Source organism: Carettochelys insculpta, chromosome 9 (assembly GCF_033958435.1).
Source record: "Carettochelys insculpta isolate YL-2023 chromosome 9, ASM3395843v1, whole genome shotgun sequence".
Taxonomy (NCBI): Eukaryota; Metazoa; Chordata; order Testudines; family Carettochelyidae; genus Carettochelys; species Carettochelys insculpta.
This window is the reverse complement of record NC_134145.1, coordinates 4,729,318-4,752,522: the sequence shown is the minus strand read 5'-3', so window position 1 is coordinate 4,752,522 and position 23,205 is coordinate 4,729,318. Positions and strand designations below refer to the sequence as shown.

The 23,205-nt window shown below is 42.8% G+C and overlaps 1 protein-coding gene across 4 annotated transcripts in view; it reads right to left on the bottom strand.

The window, feature by feature from the left end:
• Positions 1 to 1,699: 1,699 nt before the first annotated feature.
• The window catches only part of MAST2 (microtubule associated serine/threonine kinase 2), a 258,995-nt gene continuing 237,489 nt past the window's right edge, over positions 1,700 to 23,205 (bottom strand). For all 4 annotated transcript variants that reach the window (XM_075003275.1, XM_075003272.1, XM_075003273.1 and 1 more), the window contains 10 exons: positions 22,197 to 22,319; positions 20,602 to 20,708; positions 18,297 to 18,448; positions 17,169 to 17,479; positions 15,288 to 15,503; positions 11,848 to 12,074; positions 10,356 to 10,478; positions 8,898 to 9,034; positions 8,493 to 8,680; positions 1,700 to 7,827 (listed from right to left, as the gene is read on the bottom strand). In XM_075003275.1, coding sequence (XP_074859376.1) covers positions 5,762 to 7,827; positions 8,493 to 8,680; positions 8,898 to 9,034; positions 10,356 to 10,478; positions 11,848 to 12,074; positions 15,288 to 15,503; positions 17,169 to 17,479; positions 18,297 to 18,448; positions 20,602 to 20,708; positions 22,197 to 22,319 — 3,650 coding nt within the window. In that variant the 3' untranslated portion in view covers positions 1,700 to 5,761. The remainder of the gene's footprint in view (positions 7,828 to 8,492; positions 8,681 to 8,897; positions 9,035 to 10,355; positions 10,479 to 11,847; positions 12,075 to 15,287; positions 15,504 to 17,168; positions 17,480 to 18,296; positions 18,449 to 20,601; positions 20,709 to 22,196; positions 22,320 to 23,205) is intronic.

Sequence of the window (23,205 nt, the reverse complement as noted above, 5' to 3'; positions counted from 1 at the left end):
TGAAAGGCAGCAAAAGCAGATGTGTAAGCAATGCAGTGTTGACCAAACTACGTTGACTTAAGAGCTGCACCTCTGGTGAAGTGGACACTTTATATTGGTGGGAGTCACATTTTACCCTAGGTGGTGACAGACAGGTTGACCAAATTCCTTTACACTGACCTCTCTCTGGAGTGTAAATCAACCTCGCTAAGGCTGTGTCTACAACTAGGCAAAGTAAATCAACAGCAGATACGCAACTCTAGCTACAGCAATTGCATGAGTAGAATCTGCACTCTGCTTATCTGGCCACCCTTACTGAAGAAGGTTGATGGGACAGCGTACACAGAGAGTGCACCGTTTCTAGCTGAAATTACCACAGCTAAGAGTAGTATTTCTGCTTATGATCTCTTTGCCTTGTTACACTGGGATATAGTAGAGCATTGTCTCCGTCGGCGCATTATCTGTTCTCTGTGGCACCTCTACATAGTTTCAGGCACAGCTTTCTTGAGCATATGAACACTATATGCACATGTATGGACACAGTTGGTCCATATGAGCTGTTTAAATCAGATGCAATAATACGTGTTCTATTTGATTTGTTTGAATGAGTTATTCTGTTCCACGGCTATGCCCACACATGACTGCACGCCATGGTGAGAAGCAGAAGTTATGATGGTGAGCAGCATACCTAACAGCGAGGAGTTAAGGTTTTATTTTTACCCTTCGGTTGGGCTATGTTATCTCTGGTTACTTTAGCCTCCCCCACCTTTTCTTGTTACGGTGCTTTTTACCTTCCATTGTACCTGAACTCAAGAGCTGTGTCTCCCCTTAGGAAGATCCAGTAATGGGAACAGTGTGGGCCCACACAAGGGATTCTACACTAACCACTTAGAACCAGAACAAAGGATTTAGCAGGGGAAGGTGAGTTTTGTACAAAGGAGGAAACTTCTTGGCTTATGCAGCCAACTGAACCAAGCAGGAAAAAAAAAAATCAGAAGAATTTGCAGAGCACTTTGGTGTTACCTTGATGTTATCAACTTGCTGTTACTTTGCAGCCATCTCCTTATGCTGTGGGGGCTTGTTGATCCCGTCGGGTATCACAGCCTCAAAGCACACAGTGAGGCTAAACACAGATTTTAGCTGGCAGCATGAAATCATACTCATCGAACACTAGAACTGGAAGGGATCTCAAGAAGTCATCAAGTCCAGTCCCTTGCCCTCATGGCAGGACCAAGCACCGTGTAGATCATTCCTGTTAGATATTTATCTAACCTGTTCTTAAATATCTCCAATGATGGAGATTCCACAACCTCCCTAAGCAATTTATTCAAGTGCTTAACCACCATGACAGGCATGAATTTTTTTTCTAATGTCCAATCTCAACCTTCTTTGCTATAATTTAAGTCCACTGCTGCTTGTCCTATTTTCAGGGGCTAAGGAAAACAAATTTTCTCCTTCCTCCTTGTTAATACCCTTTTAGGTACTTGAAAGATGCTATCACATCCCCTCTCAGTCTTCTCTTTTCCAAACTAAACAAACTCAGTTCTTTTCATCTTCTGTCATGGGTCATATTTTCTAGACCTTTAATCATTTTAGTTTCTCATTTTACTTTGCATTGAATTTATTTTCAATTTAATGCATTTAGTTTAAATGCACGTCAATGCTGCCTACATCTTTGGTGGAAGATTTAACATAGGAGATAAATCGAGAAACACAAGAGTTCGTATTTATGTAAAAAAATTTATTTTGTAAGAGGAGTTAACATCAACATGCAGGTACAACATGAATAAAAATTATTGCACCGCTATTATGTGGCAATTGTTCAAGTTTCTAAAAACACAAATTCCACATCTTCCTCGTATCTAGCCAAGTGCTGAGTAACACAGCTCAAGCCCAGAGCCCAGCTTCAAAGCCCCACAGACAGCCATCTGGATATAACTGAACACAACGTAAACACACACGTCTGTCAAAATCTTCTACTAGAAGTACAGCGTTATCCTTCACATCCAGTACGAGAAAACCAGAAAAAAGACTTTATCCTCCCCCTGCAGGGAGAATTAAAATCTGAATCACACTAACACAGCGTGGATGTCAAGGCCACAGATCACTCCTGCCTGTTCCCCAACAAGCAACTCTGTAGGGTACTGGCTGCTCAGAGCCTCTGACATTCAATCCCAGGAGTGGCAATTACAATGCTACAGTCTAATATTTACAAATAAATATTCCTTCTTCTTAGATGCTACAGTTAAAAAGACAAGGAGGGAAATAACACTGAAATGAAGTATTCTGCAGGAATGCGTCGGCTGGGGAGAGAAATAAAAAAGGAAGACAACGATGGGAAACAAGTTACAGATGGCAAATTCCAAAACCAAACTGAGTCAAAGAAAAACAAAATAGCTCATGCTCAAATCTACAAACAAACTGATAAAAAAAATCCCTTGGGAAAGTAATTAAATGATTGTGCCTCTCTCTTATTCACATGCACACTTTTATCTCCTCTTCTCCAATTCAGTGTGATTGTGCCAACCAGACTCCGTCTGCAGGATGCTCTGCCTAGCCAGAATGACTCTCAGCTTGCCCTCTCTAATGGCATATTAACATACCCCGCCCCCCAACATCCATGCACAAATATTAATTACCAAATCTCATCTCCCCCACCTCCAGGTGGGTCAGAGGACTAGTTCTTTAAGTTACACTTTTGTTTTCAGCCAGCCAGTGATAAATCTTGGCATGTGTCTGGTTCATCATCTCTATTTTGCATGGAAATCTTTGCTCAGCTTTTCCTAAGAACTTGGCTAAAAGGTGCCAGAGTTGTATCAATTAACAGAGTGGGGACTGTGCCACCTTGGCACCTTGGGAGATAGTCTAATTAACAAGGGAGGGAACTGGGGGTCTGCAATGAGCTGGTAACACCAGTCTACTTGGGCTTTCAAATGATGGCCTTCTAAAATGGAACCTATTGTTTAACCCCCACTATACAGAAATCAGGTGGCTAAATATGCACCTTGCATTTCTTTGGCCAAACACTCCTTTGGTGTCATCGTGCAAAAGCTGGGACATGTCAGGCTCCTTCACTCTCTTCCTCTGCTCAGCTGTGACCACTGAGGGAGCAGTAAAATTGAAATTCACTGGAACGAGAATTCTTTTTGAAGACAGGAGAGGCTAAAGCCCTCATATTCTCCAGTCCGTTGTAGTGCGCTACCCCTCCTTCGTGGGACCTGCCCTGGTAACCGTCCAGACAAGTAGCGGTGACCCCTATATGTCTGCACAGAGTCACCACGCTCTTAGGAGGCTACAACTGACGGACCACTTAGACATAGTGCTGTTTGTTCACACAAAAAACATTACCCTATCTTACTTTTCATGGGCAATTTGTCATCCACCCAACTGATGAGTGCCATGGGAGAGGGACAGCTCTCTGCTTATTTCATGTGTTCACACCAAGACCATTTGGGTTACATCATAATATAAATTACCCCACATGAGACCTAGGTGTGCCTGTTATACGATGCTCACACCCAAGCCAGACATGACATCGCTCTCCATCACAAGGTCATCTCCATGGTACAAGTTCATGGCATTTCTTAGGTTAGTTTCTGACTATGCTCATTTTATTTTAGTCTGACTGCCAACTGGACCCTTCTTCTTGAAAACTTCTTAATGGATTAACCCACTAGGCAAAAAACTAGTCAGATCGGATATCCACAGCCAAACCTGGATGACACGTTCATCAAAATAAAGAGTGCTTCAAGAGGCTGGTAAATGAAGACTCTGTGTAATACCAAGGTAGTGATTTACAACTATAAACCCATGTGCATAAGACTAGCTCATGCAGTCCAGTGCAAGGATCAAAGAGATAGTAAGTCTGCCTTTAACACAGTCCCTGCTGGAGCTATTTATGCACTGCTCGGGAGTGTTGGTGCTTCAGTTAGTGCACTAAGAAGCCTGTGCATTCTTAACAGCATTACAGTAAACATGCCTTCCTCACACACACACTCACGCGCACACACACACTTACTTGAACATAAAAATAACCCCAAAACAAAAGTTGGTCCAAAAATGAAATCTTGGCATCCAAAATCAGTAACAGAACAAAAAATGATTACACAGGAAAAGGCAGAACAAGTAATCCAGAGATTCTTGGGATACGTGCATCACGAATTAAATCAGGCTGAACAAGTTGGGGAAACTATTCCTACACAAAAGGCATTGTTCTCGAAAATAAGGAGAAATTCAAAGCGCAGGAGAGGTTTTGACAGTTGAAAACAGCAGTATAATGAAATTGGACCAACAGAAGAAACTCTTTGTCTGGTGTGCTGCTGCCAAACAGTCACCATTCAGAAATGCTCCTATCCAAGTACGGCAATGAACTGGGTAACTAGGTATTGTAGCTATCTGTACAGGGATATACTCAATTCAACAAGGTTGGAGTGAAAGCCAAGAGCCTTCTATGATGAATGACGGTAGCATTCACTGACCGTAAGCTTTAATTGGCTAGAATAAGGAAATGGCTTACAATGCCAGAAATATGTTATACTCTATATATCTATCAGCACTTTATTATAGAGTGAATCATCCCAAAACATATTATTCAGAACTGGTTGCATGTAAAACAAAGAAATGCTAGAACCCAGGAGATAATACTAATTCTTAAAGGAACCAGTTCCACTGAAAAGTGGAAATGGTGTCGTTTTGAAGTGTTTATAGCTCATCCACATAACTTAAGAAGTCAAAAGCAACAACACTTCATAGCACTTCCTGAGAAGAAAGGTGAATCCAGAACACTTGCTGGGTTTGTCAAGCTCCATTTTAGAACTGCCAGAAACACTTAAGCTCCCCTAGATGAATTACTTAGATCCATCCTAAGAGGGAATGGTCTCTATTGATGACATGCCATGAAGCGAACATTGCTTGAGTGTGCTACAGTTATCAGCATTATTATTTTAAAAACTATGTCCCTCCACAGGGTGCCAGTCGTTGTTCTGGCAAAGGGGGAGAAAACTCAATTAAAATCTTAAAAGATGGAAAAGAGAGGTGCCATGTGACCCATAAAATAAAGTAAAAATAAGTCATCCCTGCAAAACATGCTTCAGATTGGCCACTTGCATCTCTGAGCTTTCAGCTGAGAAACAGGTTTTTAAAAAATCTTTTTCAGAAAAATATAGGACTGGTCTCTGCACTGCAAACTGACAATGTCAAGGCAATGAAATCTAAGATATGTGTAGATGGGAGGATATGTAAAATGACAGAGAAAAAGAGGATGTGAGTTGTACCAAAGAGGGCTTGAATTTCCAGGGTAACCTATTTTATCTCCTTACCATAGAGAAACTGGCTTGTATGGATTGGAAAATTTGGGGGGAAGAAGAAAAAAATGAATGCAATTTGAAAGAGAAAGTTGAAAAAAAAAAAAAAGAGAAAGATTTTAATGTCAGCTGCCTATTTTGCACAAAAATTCTTTGGGATCTGAATAAATGCAAAACTAGAAGGAAATGCACAGCACACCCCAAACTGAGGGGAAAAACAAAGTAAAAAAGTCAGCAAACTATTTCATAGCTATGCTTTAAAGATACCCTGTTCCAAAGAGACCTCAAACCGCAAGCACATCATGTACAAAAATAGAATTGCAAAGATGAAAAAAATCCAAAAAAGTGTGAAAAAACAACCCTCCCAAAAATAGATGTACACTGTTCTATTTTGCATTAGTGTATATTACAAAATTCAAAACATGCAGTCTCTCTTTCTGAATGTAGAATACTCAAGGGCACAAGTTGCAGGGACCCTGCTATGTTTTCTTTATGTTGTTATGTGACAATGGAAAGTCTTCTATTTGTGATTGACTTCCAGCCTCCTTACTTTGTCCCTGCATCAGAGTCTCCTCTTTACAGAGCTTCAGACTGCTCTCTGTCAGAGGAGATGCCCTAAGAATTGGTCTTTCAGGGACCTGTGGTAGATCTTTTGATGGAGAAGTTTTCCTGTTATCCCCAAAGGCATCAAGTGCTTTAGAGCTGCCAAAACTGGGTTCTTTTTTTGCTGCCAGAGAACACATTAGCTCCCAAGACTTTGCTGGACTTGTTGACTCTGTGTAGGGTGCACAGGTTTTAGTAAGATTGTCTGTGCTAAGAGGTTTTGCTCTTTCTTGACCAAATCCCACCTTTAATGTTTCCTGTTTGTGTGGTTTGTAATCTCTCTGATAAGATATGTCCATCTGGGGGTAGGCTTTATCTGTTTCCAACTTTCTGGTACCTGATATGTCAAGCTTCACTGGGCCCAACACGGTCTGAGCTACAGCTGGTAACAGAGACACCAAACAGGCCATTTCACCAGCACTTGGGTCATGGGGAGCTGCGGGTGCAGCAACTGTTGTATCACTCAGGCTCATTTTCCTAGCATTGAATTGGTCCCTGGCTTTTGAAGAGCCCTCTGCATGGCACGAACATTGCTGTTTTTCAGCAGTTGGGCCTTTTGGAGATGTTTTATTTATATTTGCTAGATGTTGGCATCTGCTGCTTTGTTCTGCGGATGGAAGTTGCTGTTTTTGATCTCCTTCTCTGCAGTCTGTTTGGCTTATTGACAGAGGAGAGGTTATACCTGCTGTGGAACAAGAAGAAAGTGCTAGCAAAGGATTAGTATCTTGCTTTTTGGGACTGATTTCTGACTCCTTTGGAGCATCCTTACCATCACACTTCCCCGATGAGCGGCTTTTCTCAAACTGAAGGAACCCCACAAGTTGACATTTGATATTTTCTATGCAACCTATATTTTTCCCCCCAGTGTATCTGATGCTCTCTGAAGAGGCATCTTCTGGACTAACATGCTCAAAGGTTTTGCTTTCTGGCGATTCGTGCTCTTTTGCTGCTGTTCCTGACCCTGGGAGTGGCTTTTCATACTTGCCACATTCCCCTGAAGATGTTCTCGTGAGCCGCTCTGACTGTGACTGGGGCACGCTAATCTGCCATGCCTCTGAGGCAGCTGTAGGCGGCTGATTAGTTACCTTCTGCAAGTCTGCTGTACCTTTTGGTTCAACAGCTAAGAAAGCATCATCCTCCATACTGTCTTTGCTTTCCAGTTTAGAAGAAATCTTATCATCCTCATTAAGGGAGTCAGAGCGCTGTTCTCCTCTGAGGGGCTGCCTCTCCAGTCGTCTCCCGTCTTGACTATCCTCTGAACCATCATCTGTTTCATCTTCAGAAGAATCTACCTCTCTAATGGCCTCTTGCTTTTGCAGGGACTCTCTCCTCTCTACTCTGTCTTGTCGAATAGCACCTAGCTTCCTGGAAGCTGGCTTTTGCAGCATCCCTTTTTCCGCCAGCCCAACTTTACCTCCCGTTGTTTCATTCACTGACTCCTGTAAACTTTGGAGACTGGGGTCCCTTTGTAGCATCTCCTTCTTAAATTCAGAGTGGGAGATATCCAGGCTGTGCTTGCGAGTGGCAGCCAGCTTCTTTTCAGAGGACAATGAGCCAGCCAGTTTCTCAGCTGACTGGACTCTCTTCAGCAAAGGAGACCTAGGGGGCTCAGCGCTTTTAGGCCTGGAGATCTGCCTCACGAGCGGTGGGGAGGAATGTAATTTTACAGGAAAAGATTGAATAATACTGGCGCTGCCTACTGAATGTCCCGGCAAAGGAGACGGTGAGCGCTGGGGAGATGTGGACTGCGGGGTTGGCGAGGGAGTGTGAGCTAGTGGTGAGAGAGGGATGTTTCCCGCAGATTTACGCCTTGGAGATCTATACTGTCGTTGGAGCTTCGGGGCTAGTCCATGCAAAGAACTGGGTCGGATGTGTCCAGAGCTGGCTGGAGAGTTGGGGACACTGGAACTGGGGGAGCTGCTCTGGGAAGAATTTCCACCAACTTCAAAAAACAAGAGAATAGAAAAGAGGAAATTTTTAAACTCTTATTTTATGATTTAAAACATTCACGCAATGCTTGTACAATGTAAAAGCGGTTCTTTGTCACATTACCCCCAGCATTATAGTAAAGCTATTACCAGGTGCCGTACCATTGTTTCCAGTAGAGCTACTCTGTCATTGCCACATAATCAGTATCAAAAAATACTGGGAAATACTTCACAGGAACTCAGTGAGAAAACTTTCTGTTACTCTGGTGTCAGATCATGTGTATATAAATATACGCATTTTATTGTTACTGTCAGGGTGCAAATTTCTTAATTCAGTGACTACTGGCCAAATGTTCTGCTATTTACATTTTTTTCTCTTATGTGTTATAAAAAATTCAAAATATTGTGGAAAGATCATAACTTACATCACACATGTGCATCATGAACACACACACACGTTACGGGCTAAAATTTACACTGCTGAGATCCACCCACCTCCCTAACGAACAAGGACTGACTTTTTCATAATTAAGCTTTTACCTTCCCACAGCAAATCATGCAGCAATTGCAGCTTTGAAGTTAAAATAAATGTAAACTCAACTATGTGGTGAGTGGCTGTTTTGCATTTAACTTAAAATGGCAATTAAAACTTAAAATCCCCTATAAATAGCTTTTCTACCTGAATGTACAGACTCAGGAGTGGATCTGTAGCTCTGTGTAGGTGACCGGGGAGACAGGTTATGGGTTGGAGAACCAGGAACACTTTCTCCAGAGGACACAGAACGGTTAAGTGAAGATAAGCTGCGGCTGGTGTGCAGCAATGATGCCTGCTTGGTGATCTTCCTGAACAAAGAACTCTTCTTCTTACTGGGAAAATGAATGGAAAGTTACTTATTTGTCAGTCTAAAAGATTTATTTACACCTACAGGAACATCTCCCTCACTCAGTCTAGGAGTGTGATGTAAAAAACAACGTGCGCTGACACAAACTGATTACATGGAAATTGCTCTGACAAAGATCCACCTACCTTGGGAGCATTTAATCTTCAGAGTGAAAAAATCAAACCAAACCAAACCCAACGCACCTTTCCTGCCCATCTTTCGATCTGCTTTTCTTGTTCCTCCGAGCCATCTTGGATTTATAGCTGGGCTTCCGAGCCGGCCCAACTTTGATTGATGTGTTCTCAAAAGGGGTAGTAGAGATAGATACCTTATTTCCACTCTGTCAGATACAAGAGATGGCAGTTGTTTAGAATAAGATTGCTTTTGGCAGTTCTAGGTGTTGAGCAAGGGAATTGCTAATTTATCAGAGGCTGACATGTTTTACTCCTTTGACCGATCCTTCTTCCCTCTTGAGTCTTCAGCTTGTTTGGTGAGGTGGGCTTCTTGAGCCAGATTTTCACAACAGATTAAATCTTGTTTTCCTAGCTGACTGGAAACAGCTGCATGGAATAGAGGTCACGCAGGCTTTGACCTCTCTTATGCCTCGTAAAGCACCAACATATCATGGTGACAGGCAGGGATCCCTGTAAGCTATATGCTTGTGCAGCCACTCAGGAGAGATTCAAATGCCACCCAGCTGGTTAGTAGAGTGCCAACACCTAGGTTTGTTTCCACTGGTGGTGCACATTCACGCATGCCTCAGTGCATGTAAAATACTCCAGACCTGAAGGTGGCTAGCTACCACTGAAAGCCACAACAAACATCGTCCTTGTAGAAATTCAGCCAAAGCATCATTCTTTGGCACCCGAATTTGTCCCCTATTTATGCGCCTGACCCTTTCTTCACACTGATAGATGGATGGACAGATACACTGAGACGCATCAGGCATCCATCAGCACGCATCTATGCCTGACCGTGTCTGAAAACACTAGCCTGGTCTCCAACCCGTATGAGAAGAATCCTTCATTTCTTCCATGTGTGCAAAGCCCCCAAATGCACAGCTCTCAAAACCGTTAAATGGTTCATTTTACTTTCGTAAATGTACTCAGCACAAAATGAGGTAAATACAAGTTATTTAGCTAAATGCTTTCAATGCTAGCTAGTACAAAGCCTCTTTCAAACACTGCTGGCAATAATCCCTGAGAAAACAGTATTAAGAACTAACAACATTAACAACTTAAAGAAAAAAAAAACTAATTGGGAAAAGATTGAGGGCATTTGCCTGTTAAAATGATACATGGGCATATTACAGTTACACTATATGAACCTGCTGACTGCTTCCAAATTCACCATCAAAGTCAAACAAATAAGCATCTTTTATGGTGCCAGATATACCTGACTGGGGCCCTACTTTCCACAGACATTAATGGAATGTCAGTTTAAAGTGGAACAAGGCAATTCTGGAGACTTCGGGAGAGACTAATGATGTCTACCTGGAAATGTGATTAAAGCAAAGGGGTTTTGCAAGCCAAATACCAGGAGCCAGGTATTTAATTTACAATTAAAACAATCCTCTCTGAGTTGGATACTGACTGTGATTTAAATTAGTTTTCAGGTATGTACTGTCCCCATTGTGTAGTACAAGCATGTTCCAGCCCTACCTTGAGGATCAGTTCCACCACTTCAGTATGCACCAGTCCATGGACAGGTTCTCCATTGACATGGGTTATCAGATCCCCTTCCCGCAGACCTGCTTCATTAGCAGGGCCTCCTTCTTCCACGTGCTGGCAATGAAATGGAAATGATGGATTTACAAACACACAGGAACATAGCAACAGCAAGACTGGACCAGAACCAAAGTCCATCCAGCCCATTATTGTGCCTCCATCAGAGACCCATAGTAGATGCTTCATAAGAAGACATCAAAGCACCCCACAATAGATGTGGCATAATCTGTGCCCCACACGTCTCACCATGATCTCGAAGAGTTAGAAATTGGCTTAAACCATGAGGTTAAGTGCGCTTGCAAATTTTTGATCATTAATTATCGCTTGGAACATTCCTGACATCTATATTAATATAAAAATAATTCAGTCCTTTGAGCTTCAGAACTGAACATCCTGGGGAGCTTCTTTTGAAAGCTGGCTAAAAAGCCCTATCACCTCATTACCATTTCTGTCAGACAAGTTTCCAAGCACTGAGATTGTACATATGACTTCGAGTACAAGGTCTTTTCCCACCTCCTATCATTTAGCACAGTGCTCTCCGAACAGTGACAGCCTTATTATCCCATCAGTTTTTTTTTTTATTTATACTGGTCACGCTGCCATCCTCACCTTAAAATACGGGCCTGCAGACTTGAGGTGCAACTCATGCTTAAAATTGTTGCAGCAGCTTCCTCTTCAATGTGGACTGAAGAGGTCGCAAACCCCAGTGTTAAAAACTACAGAGTTGTTCAAGAGCAGGCAGAAGGGACCAAGGGAAGCTACTATCATTATGAGAAACCATTTCCCTCTTTGCTCTGTATGCAAGCCGTGCATTTTATATAACACACACCATTTTGGGGGAAATGATTACAGTAACTGTTATACACACTGCCAAAGACAGATCACACGCCGGATAAGGGAAAGGAAGTGAGAGATGGAGAAGCAGACAGTAAGGTTCCTTGGCATAATGCACAGCTAAACTGAACGCCAAATCTCTGGACAGTCAATGTAAAGGCACTCATGTTTTAAAGCATGTAATCATCTCCAGATGGTTGACTTGGAAATCCCAGTAGGCTGAACTGATCTGAAGAAAGCTATCACTGCTCACACAGCTCAGGATGAAGTAGCTGTAACTGACCCTCATGTGACAACCCCAACAGAGAGCAAGAGGAGCGGCACAAAGATGCAATCTATAAGGTAGGTGCTTCTGGTACAAGGAGACAGATCAGTGGCAAAAAAAAGCTGTTGTGATTTTTATGGTGGGGTTGGATTGCCCCGATACAACCCAAGGGCTTGTCAAGATTTTGCCCATGAAAAGACTATGTTGGGTCAGAATAAGAAGAGGGGATATACGGCAATGAAGGAAAGTTTATGGGTTAAATCTGCAATCCTCAAAGCAAGAGTTTCCGATCTCTAACACATTCTTCTTAGTGAACCAGCAACCTACCCAGACCATATGGTGCACGGTGTAGATATCACTGTCTCCCATGTAGACTCGAATAGCACGAAGGGTGAAGCCGTACTTCTTTCCAGCCCGATGGATTGTGATGGGCGGTTTGGGGTTTGTGATAGCAGGAGAAAAGTCTCGGCTTGGTGAGGAGTCCCTTGAAGATGGGTTGGAGGACAGAGAATGGGGTGACATTGGACTAGCCAATGGGGAGCACACGTGGTGATCTACAATGATAACACAAAGGAGTGCAAATTAGAAAGCCTGACCTCCAAAGGAACATACAACTCCTGTTAAAATGCTAATAGGAAAATGGAAGCTCCCTTTGGTTTTTCTAACACAAGGGAAAGTGACATTAAAAATTCGTTTAGTATTAAATGTTTCAGGGTTCATTTCCCACAGTCTGTTTAATTAATAATTGCTCAGAAAGGTCAACATTGGTGCTGTTTCAAAAAAAAAAAAAGTGAGTGCTTGTTAATACGTGCTTAGTGCACCATCACTCTATCACCTAGAATTACGGCTAGGTCAGTGTGTCCATTATGAAAAGCTATTTGCAGGAGGGATTCATTACTCAGCCATAAATATTTGCTCGAGGCAGAATCCTGGAGTACACAGTTTCAGTCTACTGAAGATTTCTTTTATTATATTTTATATAGATATAAGCTTTTATAGATGGGTTGACAGTTTCTTCATTAACAAATACACTTTTCAAATTAATAGTAGACGTGGAGTGGGTCACATATCAGATCAATGTAACTCAAAACCAACCTGGATTGAAAAAATGAAACTTGATATGAAGTTGGATCACAAGTGGATCAAGGGGATTTTTAATCCAGAAAGGGCAAAATATTTCTGAGGAGGGAGGCTTTGCAGGAGCATTGTTTGGGTTTAAAAATAGTACAGTAATCCCCCAAGACACACGAGGGTTGGGGTCCACGCGGCCCTCGTGTACCTCGAAATTTGCGTAAATCATGGGGTTTGGGCAGTGGGGTGGGGTGTGGAAGGCGGAAGCGGGGTTGATCCTGGGGTGGGTTAGGGCTGCTGGGGGGTGGAGTTGAGTCGGGACGTGTGGCGGTGATTGGAGTGCCCCCCCACGGCAGCACTAAGGGGAAGAGCTGGCTGCTGCCAACTCTGTTCCCCTTTGACGGGGGGGGTCCTCCTCCCTCCCCCACACCTCGGCAACTGCCTAGGACTGGAGCTTCCGGGGTCCCCTTCCAATCGCGCTAATGGGAGCTTCACGAATGTTGAATGTCTCTCTCTCGAGGGATTACTGCACTACAAATAAGTAGCTACAGAACCCAACTCCTCTCTTACACACCGGTCAAGTTCAACTGACCTATAGGACGAAAACTATTACCATTACTAATATTCACAAAACAGCAGTCCTGTCCGCACCTTAAAGACTAGCAATATTATTTATTAGGTGATGAGCTTTCGTGGGAAAGACCCACTGCTTCAGATCTGGGTCTGCCTCACCAAAGCTCGTCACCTAATAAACAATATTGTTAGTCTTTCAGCTGCTACAGGAGTGCTTTTCGTGTTTCGTGAAGATATAGGCTAAGCTGGCTACCTCTCTGGGACCATTAAGATATTATTAGCAATCACACACGTATTAAAATAGTCTTTAACCTACATATGCTGATAAAATAATTTACACAACAAATATATACAAAAATGTTGATTGCTTACACAACTCTAGTATTCATCGATAAAAAATGCCACACCAGTAAATCAAATACAACACCGTAGGAGTATAAAACACCCTTATAAAAAGTGACCATTCAGAAACACCTGCTGAGCTATCCAGTCCACATTTGCCTGACAGATGTGAACAGTGCTGTCAGAGCTTTTGCTGGGTAATGAAATAAGCAATTTAGAGTATTTCAAGAGGGAACTGGTAGTTGGGAAACCAACCAACCCTCCGACCACAGGAAATGAAATACAAGTCATCACAGTGGTGCCTAACAGTAATCTGTCTGTCTCTTGGGTTCCAACGGAGACAATACAGCTGGCATTCCTCTATCAGGGTATTGTGCTTGCCTGGCATACTGGCGGGTGGTCTGGCTGTAATTTTCAGGGATGTTCCTGGTTTCTTTCTGTGCAGGAACAAGTGAGCCCCTAAGACAAGGGTGGGAAATAATTTTCTTAGACGGGCTACTCCATGAATTTTGGTACTGGTCATGGGCCAGCTCTGGGCCTTGGGCAGAAGGGGTGTGGCTAGCGGATAGAGAGAGAGAGACAAAGAGTGTGAATATGAAAGAGAAACACTTTGTGTGTGAGACACAGACTGTGGCACAGATCGAGTGTGTGCTGCAGTGTCTATGTGACAGTGACTTTGTGTGTGTGAGACAGTGACACAGAGCGTGTGCGCTGGCTGCTGCTGGGTAAGTTTCTGGAAAGCCACCCTCCATCTCTTTAAGGGAAATCTCTCCTGCTCTTCTATTTCCCCCATCCCCTGTTCTGCACTCTCTACCATCCATGCTTCAGACTGGAGCAGCTCTGCTGTGCCTCCCTCTTCCCCATCCCGGTTTTGCAGAGATGGGGTACAGGGGCCGGGGAACAGCCTTTCTTCAGTTCTACCCTCTTCCCTCCATCCTCCCCACACGGCACAGCTGGCAGGAGAATCCTACGAGCAGTTTGGCTGCTGTCAGAATAAGGTGGCGGGAGAGGCAGCTGAACACATGCTGGTGGCCGTAAGAATGCACGGTCTGCTAATCAGCTGGGCGGGATGGAGAGAAATGCTCGATGGCCTATATCCAGGCCCCAGGGCTGATTTTGTCCACCTCTGTCCTAGGACTTACAATAAAGCCTTGAGCTCTACAAAGGGAAGGTGGGAGGCAGTGGATGCAAAGCCAGAATTCCTCCCAGAGAGAGAGAGAGAAAGAGGGAGAGATCTGTTGAACCATGGCCCTTACTACACCTGCTCGACAGGGGATTCTAACGACTAATCCAATCTGATGCCAAAATGTATAAGGATATATCCATCTCTCTTCACACAGCTTGGTACCAACTTAGCTAAAAACAGTTAACCCTCTCATCTGAACACGCCTGGGAACTGACTTCACCAGATATGTAGGATTTCAACAAATGGTAGGAATGGCAGGTGCAGAGAAACAGCAGCAAAAAACTTCTTGTCTGTAAATTTTAGCAGATATTGCTGCATCCTTGTGTAGAGACCATCTAAAGTTCTTGGAGCCAGTTCAAACAAAAGATGCTGTTATCCAGACACTGAGATACAGCACTCATTTACGGTGGCTGTAGTCATGAGATCACAAGTGCATCTCCGTCTGCAGCAAAATAACACTCATTTGCTGGAAAAGTGGCAAACACAGGAGCGATATCTTTATTGGCAAGACAAGAAAAACCTGGAGGTCCTGCCTGTAGGTCTTTGTTCAATGCATTCCAATTTTTACAGTACTGAAATGTGGCTTATTCCTTACCTGAGGGAATCAGGAGGGAGAGAGCTGTAGCTGAAGCTGATTTAATCACTTTGTTGATGGGTCTCGAGGTCCGTTTCTCTCCCGAGTCCCCTGAGAGCAACCGATGCCGTGCCCGCCGTACTGCCAAGTCACTGATGGCGTTTGGAGTGGTAAAATCTGGCCCCTCGTTGCTGTTGCTACGAATGCGTGGATCAGAGAAATCTGTAGTGCTCCCGGCTACAGTTTAAATTAAAATAGATTAGAACCACAGGGAATTCCTAACAGCATATTCCCCTGCAGGCAAAATGTCTGAAATCAAAGCCATGTTTACATGTGGTCCAACAGTGAACCTTCCTCAGAAGCAAGCCCAAGGCTTGGATTCTTAAAAATAGAAACTGATAATCAGTGTCAACTGAGAATTACTTGTTTCTCTTTTGTTGAAAACCCAGCTCATGAAACAAAGTTGCTGCAGTAATAATGTCAGATGAAGACTGAACTCCACAGTACAGTTTTAAAAGCAGCAAGCCATTTATACAGAACTGTTTATATATGCAAATAATTAGGTGAGGTTTAAGAAAAGTACTGTAATTATTTTTATTACCAGTAAGAACTGACAGCCTTAAAAGATATTATCTGCAGCAACTTAACCAGGCTTTATGCTAATTATATAAGAATGGTCAGATTGAATCAGATCAGTGATCTGTCTAGTCAGTATCCTGCCTCCTGACACTGACCAGCACCAAATGCTTTGGGGAGAGAGAGAGAGAGACAGAGACATCAACTCTCCTGCCACAATCCAGTTCCTGGTTCCAGCTGTTCTTTCTCCTCCTCAACTTCCAGTCCAATTTTCTGTCCCACCCCAGCCCCTTTCCTCCAAGCTACTCCCCGCTCACACGCCGCTCCTGTCCCCTCTGTGTTCAAACAGGCAGCGTTGTTCTCTGTGTTGCTGGGTCTTAGCATAAGGTCACTGAACGCACAGAAGGGAGGGACTGCATGATCCGAAGTCTGAGGCCTGCACCAGTCCTGCTCAGTCCTAGGCTGAAGCATGCCCAGAGCCGATGGTATGTGCTGGGCACTGAGCTGTTAAAATCAAAGTCTGAGCATGTGCAAACGGTAACTTTTAACTGGAGCAATTTGAGCAGGTTTTCATTGGGATGGCAAAGAGCGTATCCCTGAGGCAACGGCAAATCTTCCTGCCAAGTCCCTGCTCCAATGAAGTGAGGCACTGGAGCTTTCAAAGAAAAGGTTACTGTAACATGGGTAAAGTAAAACCATCATCTCAGAAAACTATCATCCAGTACAGTCTGTCAAGCTCTCCAATGGAACCCACAAGGAAAAAGCAAAAGAGGAAGACCTTGGACGACTTTGAGACGATCTACTGAGACTGAAGGACAACAATTGGGGGACTCCTGGGGTCAGCTAGAAGTTTTGTCCCAAGACAGAATGAAGTAGAGGAGACTCGCAAATGACCTAAGCTCTATCCAGAGTACAAGGTCAAGTAAGTCAAAGCAATGTAATTTTCCTCTAATTCTTTGAAACGGTGGAACTTTTTTGTTTTGCTAAAATTGTCCTGAAAATTCAGCCTGAGGCAGACTGGCATGGAGAATTTCAGCCCAAACAATTAAAGTTTTGTAAAGAAATAGAAACTGAAAACAGGGTCTGACAAATGTTGGGCAACCTTAGCAAGTCTGAAGGGGGACTACACCGAAGCACAGAAACAAGATGAAAAAGCTAAATCTGCTTTAAAGAAACACACAAAGGCTCTGTGCTTTCCTCTTGCAGTATTTGTCATGCAACACCAACAAAAGATGTGACTCCTAACAGCACATTTTAGTGCAATTAATATTTACACCTTAAAAAGGGCCTGACGATAGCAGTGATGCCATCCCCGCAGCTGTGTACCTGTCACCGTTGAGCTGCTCATGTTGCTGATGGTTGAAGAGGGAGTTGTTGGCCCAGCGTCCTCACCCAAGCGCAGCTCTCGCTCCGCAGGTTGTTCTGGAATTGGCAGGGGGAGCCCTTCACGTGACTGCACTGTAGATGGTAATATTCCATCCGAGTGTTGCTTTTTGGGGGTAATTCCCTCTTCCTCGGCTGAGATGGCAAACCGGGGCATGTCGAGCAGCCCTGAACAACGCCGACGAACAGTAAGAGGCGGACTGGAGTCGCTCTCTGTGTGTGAGGATTCAGACACGGACAAGCGCTTACGTAGTCTGAGAAAAAAAAGCATGACCAGGTCACTGGGTTTTGCTGTGATAATTAATAATGCTGAAGGGCAAAGGTATACAAAAGCATGGAATAATGAGCAAGCTCAAGCCAAAACAATATGAATCCAGATTCAAGCTGGGTATTTGCAAAATTCAGGTCTGGATTGCTTTCCTTAATAAACTTTTTAAGGTAAGTACAAAACCAAATATGTTACACATATCAGGTGTTCTAGTAACGGAGTCATATCGCAAAAATGTGCTAGATCATAACCATGTTACATGCATCCGCAGGACTCCATGGTTTAGCATGTGATCCCCCATGTGTGTAATTATTTTCTCCATCGTACTGAATCTGACAATGATTTCAATCCTTCTGGGCACTAGAGAGCTGTGTTGTATTTCTATTTGCTGAACATCGTTGTATTTTTCTAACGGCTGACAGGACAGGATTATTTCATATATGCAGAACTGTGGAAAGATGGAAGAGAATGTGGGCAGAACTGGATTCTGAACCCCGTAAGTTCAGAGATGTTTGGATGGGGGACATGGGTTCAGGCTATTCTCAGGAAGGCAGCTTTGCTTAAGGGCAGAATACATTTTGCTTAATTTTAAATGTTCACTGTAGGCTAAAGAGGGTAGAACTTGAGGTGCTTTAAGCAAGACAGAAATTTTACACTAAATTGCAGCCATTAATCCACCTATTCTGACTCTGCCCTTGGGAGAATTTCTGCCCCGTGAAGAGTTTCTGATGTCCAGGTAGACGGGGGGAAACCCATATAGTTTCCTTCTTTGTGATTAAAAAGTACCCATACATTAAACTCACATTTCAGGAGAGCCAATTACCCAGCTGCGGTCCCGATTTTTCAGGCCACCAAGGCTGTCTAACCGATCATCTTTTTCCTCACTGAGGCTGCGCTTAGTTGGTGGTGTTTTCCTCTCTTCGTGGATGGAAAGACGTTCCATACTGCTGTACACCTGCATATGGCAAAAGCATGTCAGACCTGGCTGCATGAAGCAGTCCTGCTAGTCCTCCTCTAACCAAAGGGCGTTTCACTCCCTGAGCAGAAGCTAGGTTGAAAAACCTGAACTTGGCAATGCTCTTTGCTTAACTAATGCAGGACCCCAGGCAGATGTGGTATGCTCACTCAGCGTGCACTACAGAAAATGCTCTCCCTCTGATACTTGTCTTTCAGTTGTAACACCTGCCATGTGCATTCTGGTAACAATGTAATATGCAGCTGTGATGCTAAAAAAAAGCCATTTTTATAATAAAATTTAAGAGACGTTGCTTGCACAGGTCCATAAGTTTTGCAAGCTAACATCAAGATTTTGGCATGTTCCTGCACAAATTCAACTCTGTCATGAATGTCCTGCTGCTGACCGTATTTCATTATGGTTCTACCAATAATGCTTCAAGTTTACTAACCCATTTCAGACAATTAGAAAGGGAAAATTCCTCCCCTTGTTAAGGAATTTGCTGTGCTGCTCACAGCTCAATCACTATGCCGCCCTCTACTTTACAGTGATATTTTAAATAAACAAACAATTAACCAAAAATCCATGCTTTTAAAACCGCATTTGATTGTGGACCAGATTTCCATAGGCAGAGATTAATAAAAATGCTGTTATTAAAAATTCAGCATCTCACCAAGAAAGTTATTAATAATTTATTTTGCTGAATTGTCAGACAAGATTTTTCAAAATATAATGAGCTTCCCATTCTACAGCGGTAGCATCATCATCTAGATTTTCACATAGACGTGTGACAGTGGACTTTCTCTCTTTGTGTCCAAAATAATGACGTTGCAGCCTAACAGATTAATTGCTGTTCATAACAGGGGATATGGTAGAAAAGGAAATAATGATTTATGGATGTGTAAAAACACATTCAAGGTCCCAACTCATTCTCAGGTCCAATTTTCATCTTATAGGGCTTGTCTACGCTACTTCCCTACTTTGAAGTGAGGATGGTAAGCAGGGTGTTGGGAGTTTATTAATAAAGTGCTGCGGTGCACATGAGCACTTATTTATTAAGCAAATGGCTCCCCACAGCAACTTCGAAGTGCCGGCTCACGTGTCACCATGGCTAACCCGCTGGTACTTCCAAGTTTATTACTTTGAAGCTGCCACAGGGGGTAATTTGCTTAATAAGGTGCTGCATATGCACAGCAGCACATCATTAATAAACTCCCAACACCCTGCTTACCATCCTCCCTTCAAAGTAGGGAGGTAATGTAGACAAAGCCATAGTGGCATAAACCAGGAGTAATGCCACTGAAGTTAATGGAGTGACAACTAGTTAGATCAGTGTAATACCTGAGCCAGATCCACAGAGAAGGCTGGATAAAACCCAGAGGGTCTTTCTAAGAGGGTAGCGAAAGGAACTACTTTTAACTTTTATAAAGAGAACAGTAATAAGGCATTCTTCATGTCCACTGAATGTACAAGAATTAGTAATAGGTTTTACTGCAGCAGGAGAGATTTACTAAGAAAAAACTTTCTAACTACAAGGGTAATAAACTTTTGGAGCAGGTTTTCAAGGGCAGTAGTGAAATCTTCATGAGTTGAGGTTTTTAAGAACAGGATGAACAAACACGGCCCGAGGTGGTCTAGGTTTACTTGGCACATGGCACTGGATGTGATAAACCACCGGTCCTTCCAGCCCAACATTTCCATGATACTGTGATGTAGAGTACTGCATGCAACTCTTACTACCAATAACAGGCCCATGCAGGAGGGAAGCTTTCTTTGTGTTTAGAAGTAGTTCAGGTCTGTTTACATGCACGGTGAAGCAGCATTGGACTGCATGTGGAGCCCCTGACAAAGTGGACTTGCGTTCTTATTTAACATCAATAGTTGAGCTATTTTGGGACTACTTGATCCCCACTGCTATTTCAGGTTACTCTAGGATACAGCCTGAAGTACTACCATGTGTATAGTCTCTGTTGCTAAGATAAACTACTGCAGTACAGACAAATGGCACAAACCACAGTGCAGTCCTTACGGTCTATAAAATGTTTTACTTCAATGAGTGCTAAAGATTTGGTGGCCGTGTTATTTGAACATGTTTTTTTTAAACTTTAACAGACACATCTAAATAGATTTTAAGCAAAGCAGTAGGCCCTTACCTTACTAAACCGTGGCGAGCAAGATGAAAACTGCCTAATTTCCACACCATCATCATTTGTGTCTTCATCTTCTTCAGAATCTAGGTGGTGGTACCTCTCGGAACGAGCTACAAAGAAGGACACAAACTAACGTATAATTAATCAGCACCTAGAGGGTCCATGCCCTTTGCATTTTTTCTGTAAAGTACATCAAACAGTAGCTGGTGCTCTCAAGATCAGTCTGCTCATAGCAATTTCTATTTGTCTAGCTGCAACATCTGCTTGTCATAGAACTTGGAGTGGTTTTGATCATGATGAATACCTTCAGTAAAACCATGCATGTCTACAGGCTTCAAATAGACAGTTTTACTTTTCCTTTAAATGCATATTGCATCTTATTTTTGCTTGTTTGCTGTCCATAACACCTGAGATGTATTACACTGTAAAACTTACTGATCCTCAGCAGAGAATACAGATGGCCCCAATTCTGGACATCACAAGTACTCAGTTTACTGCTTGCTAACATAAACAGTCCTCCTGTAGGAAATGGGAAGGCAGTTTATTCTGTGTTGCTCTTTTTAATGGATTTCACATTGCACAAAGTTGATGGTGCACGTGTTCAAGCCTTCACTTTGAAACACCTCTGTGGTCAAAAATTCTAAATCACCCAAATATAAATGTTTAAGATTTATGAGGAGAAAAAAAAATAAAAAGGTCCCCAGGCTGAGCCATGTTTGCTGCCTTACCAGGGATTATTTCAGAAGTTGTAAACTTCTGTAAACAAGGACTTATGACTGTAATGCCATCTGAGTTTTCTGGTGTCCATATAATGATTCTGTACGACATGAGAAGTCTCCCCAGCAGAAAAGTCATGCTACGGTATCCTTCTATTCAGCTAAACGTGCCTGGACATTGGCGGTCTGCAGAGCTTGTCAACACTAAATATTGCTAGAAAATAACAAGGCACAGGAAACGAGCTCAGTGCCCTTGCACCATACTCCACTGCCACTGGCCCAGAACCAAAGCACTAGAAGTTGAGGTCTAACATGATCCCCCTGATGCACTAGAGAGCCAAGCTCTAACTGCAGCATTTCAACCAGCCACAGTACAGTAAGCTATCCCTCCCACTGAAAACTGTGGTAATTCCTTTACAACTCCAGAGGAATCTTCCTTCGAAGGTATGAGTTAAGTATGAGTTAAAAAACTAATATTCCCAAAAACCGTAGTGTGGAAACATGCAAGTGGATGGAACATCACGTCTGACGTGCTTGATCACAGCAATCATTTCAACATTCCCCACCACAGTGATGTTCACGTGCACAGAAAGTGGAAAGGATATTTTCTGAGAACGCACTGGCCAACTATGGGATGTAACCAAGTCACCAATACCGATGAAGCATGTAAGAATTTTCATGCAGTTCAGATGCATTTCCAAACTCCGCTCTTGGGACTCCGTGTAGAACTTTTTACAGAATTTAAATTAAATACATTTTATTAAGTTGGTGATCATGATTTTCAATGAGCAGCTGCAAAATATAAACTAATTATACATAAGAAATACAGCCAAAGTTAAAGAGGCCCTGAGCCAGGCTGAGTCAGAAGCTCGTTATCCTTACTGTCAAAGTAGCTAGTGTCATCCTCAGATTCCAGCTGTGGAATAAATTCTGCTTTCTGTCGAAGTAATCCATTCCAGTCTAGATCTTTAAAGAACCGGTGCTGCTTCACCTCAAAGGCACTACCTGAAAGGAGGATAATTTTTCTACCATGTCAAAAAATTCCCAAGACGCAGATGACAACACAAAAATACACTCATCTAACACACATTTTCTGAGAATCACAGGAAATTAAATTTGGGTTCTTCGGCAATGTTACTAAGACAGTCCTGCCCCCACCTCCCCAACTTTTAATTTAACCACAACATTTGCCTACATTGGCCAGGAAGGAGCACTTGCAATACAATTCTGCTATGTAAGTCTCAAAAGTGAAAAATTAAAAACTTTTAAATGGTACACTGTTTACACCATGTGCACGTGCAGTTTCCGACCCTGATTCAGCAAGGCACTTAAAGTTATGAGTAGTTCCACTGAATTGAATAGGGTTAAAAATTAGCATGTGTTTAAAAACATATTTTTAAATCATCTTGGTTGTTATGCTCTGGGGCTTGAACACTCAAAGAAAAAATATTAAATGCTCCTTTGCCTGCTGCAGCGCAGACATTTTCAATGAACTTACTGCTCATAGAAAGTATCAGATCTGTTGACAGAAAAGTCATGGACTGAGAGAAGAAAAGTAAGATTTGCTGGCTGACAGCAAAGCAAAGACACCCACTATACTGGCAGCATTAATGGAACAGATTTCTGTCCACTAGCAACTGAAATAATCCCACCAAAGCATTTTCTGTGTAACAAAGTACACCACCGTTCAGCTGGCAATAACTTTCAGCCTCCATCAGCAAGGCCTGGATTTGAGCTGCAGATCTCTTTTAACATGAAAAGTTTCACTTCACATTGTCATCCAGCCAGGAAAGGTGCATGCTGTAATTATTCTATAGTTGATTTTTAAAGGCTATGTATATATTAAGTACCTAATTTCAAATGAAATGCAAAATCACACCAAACACAAAGA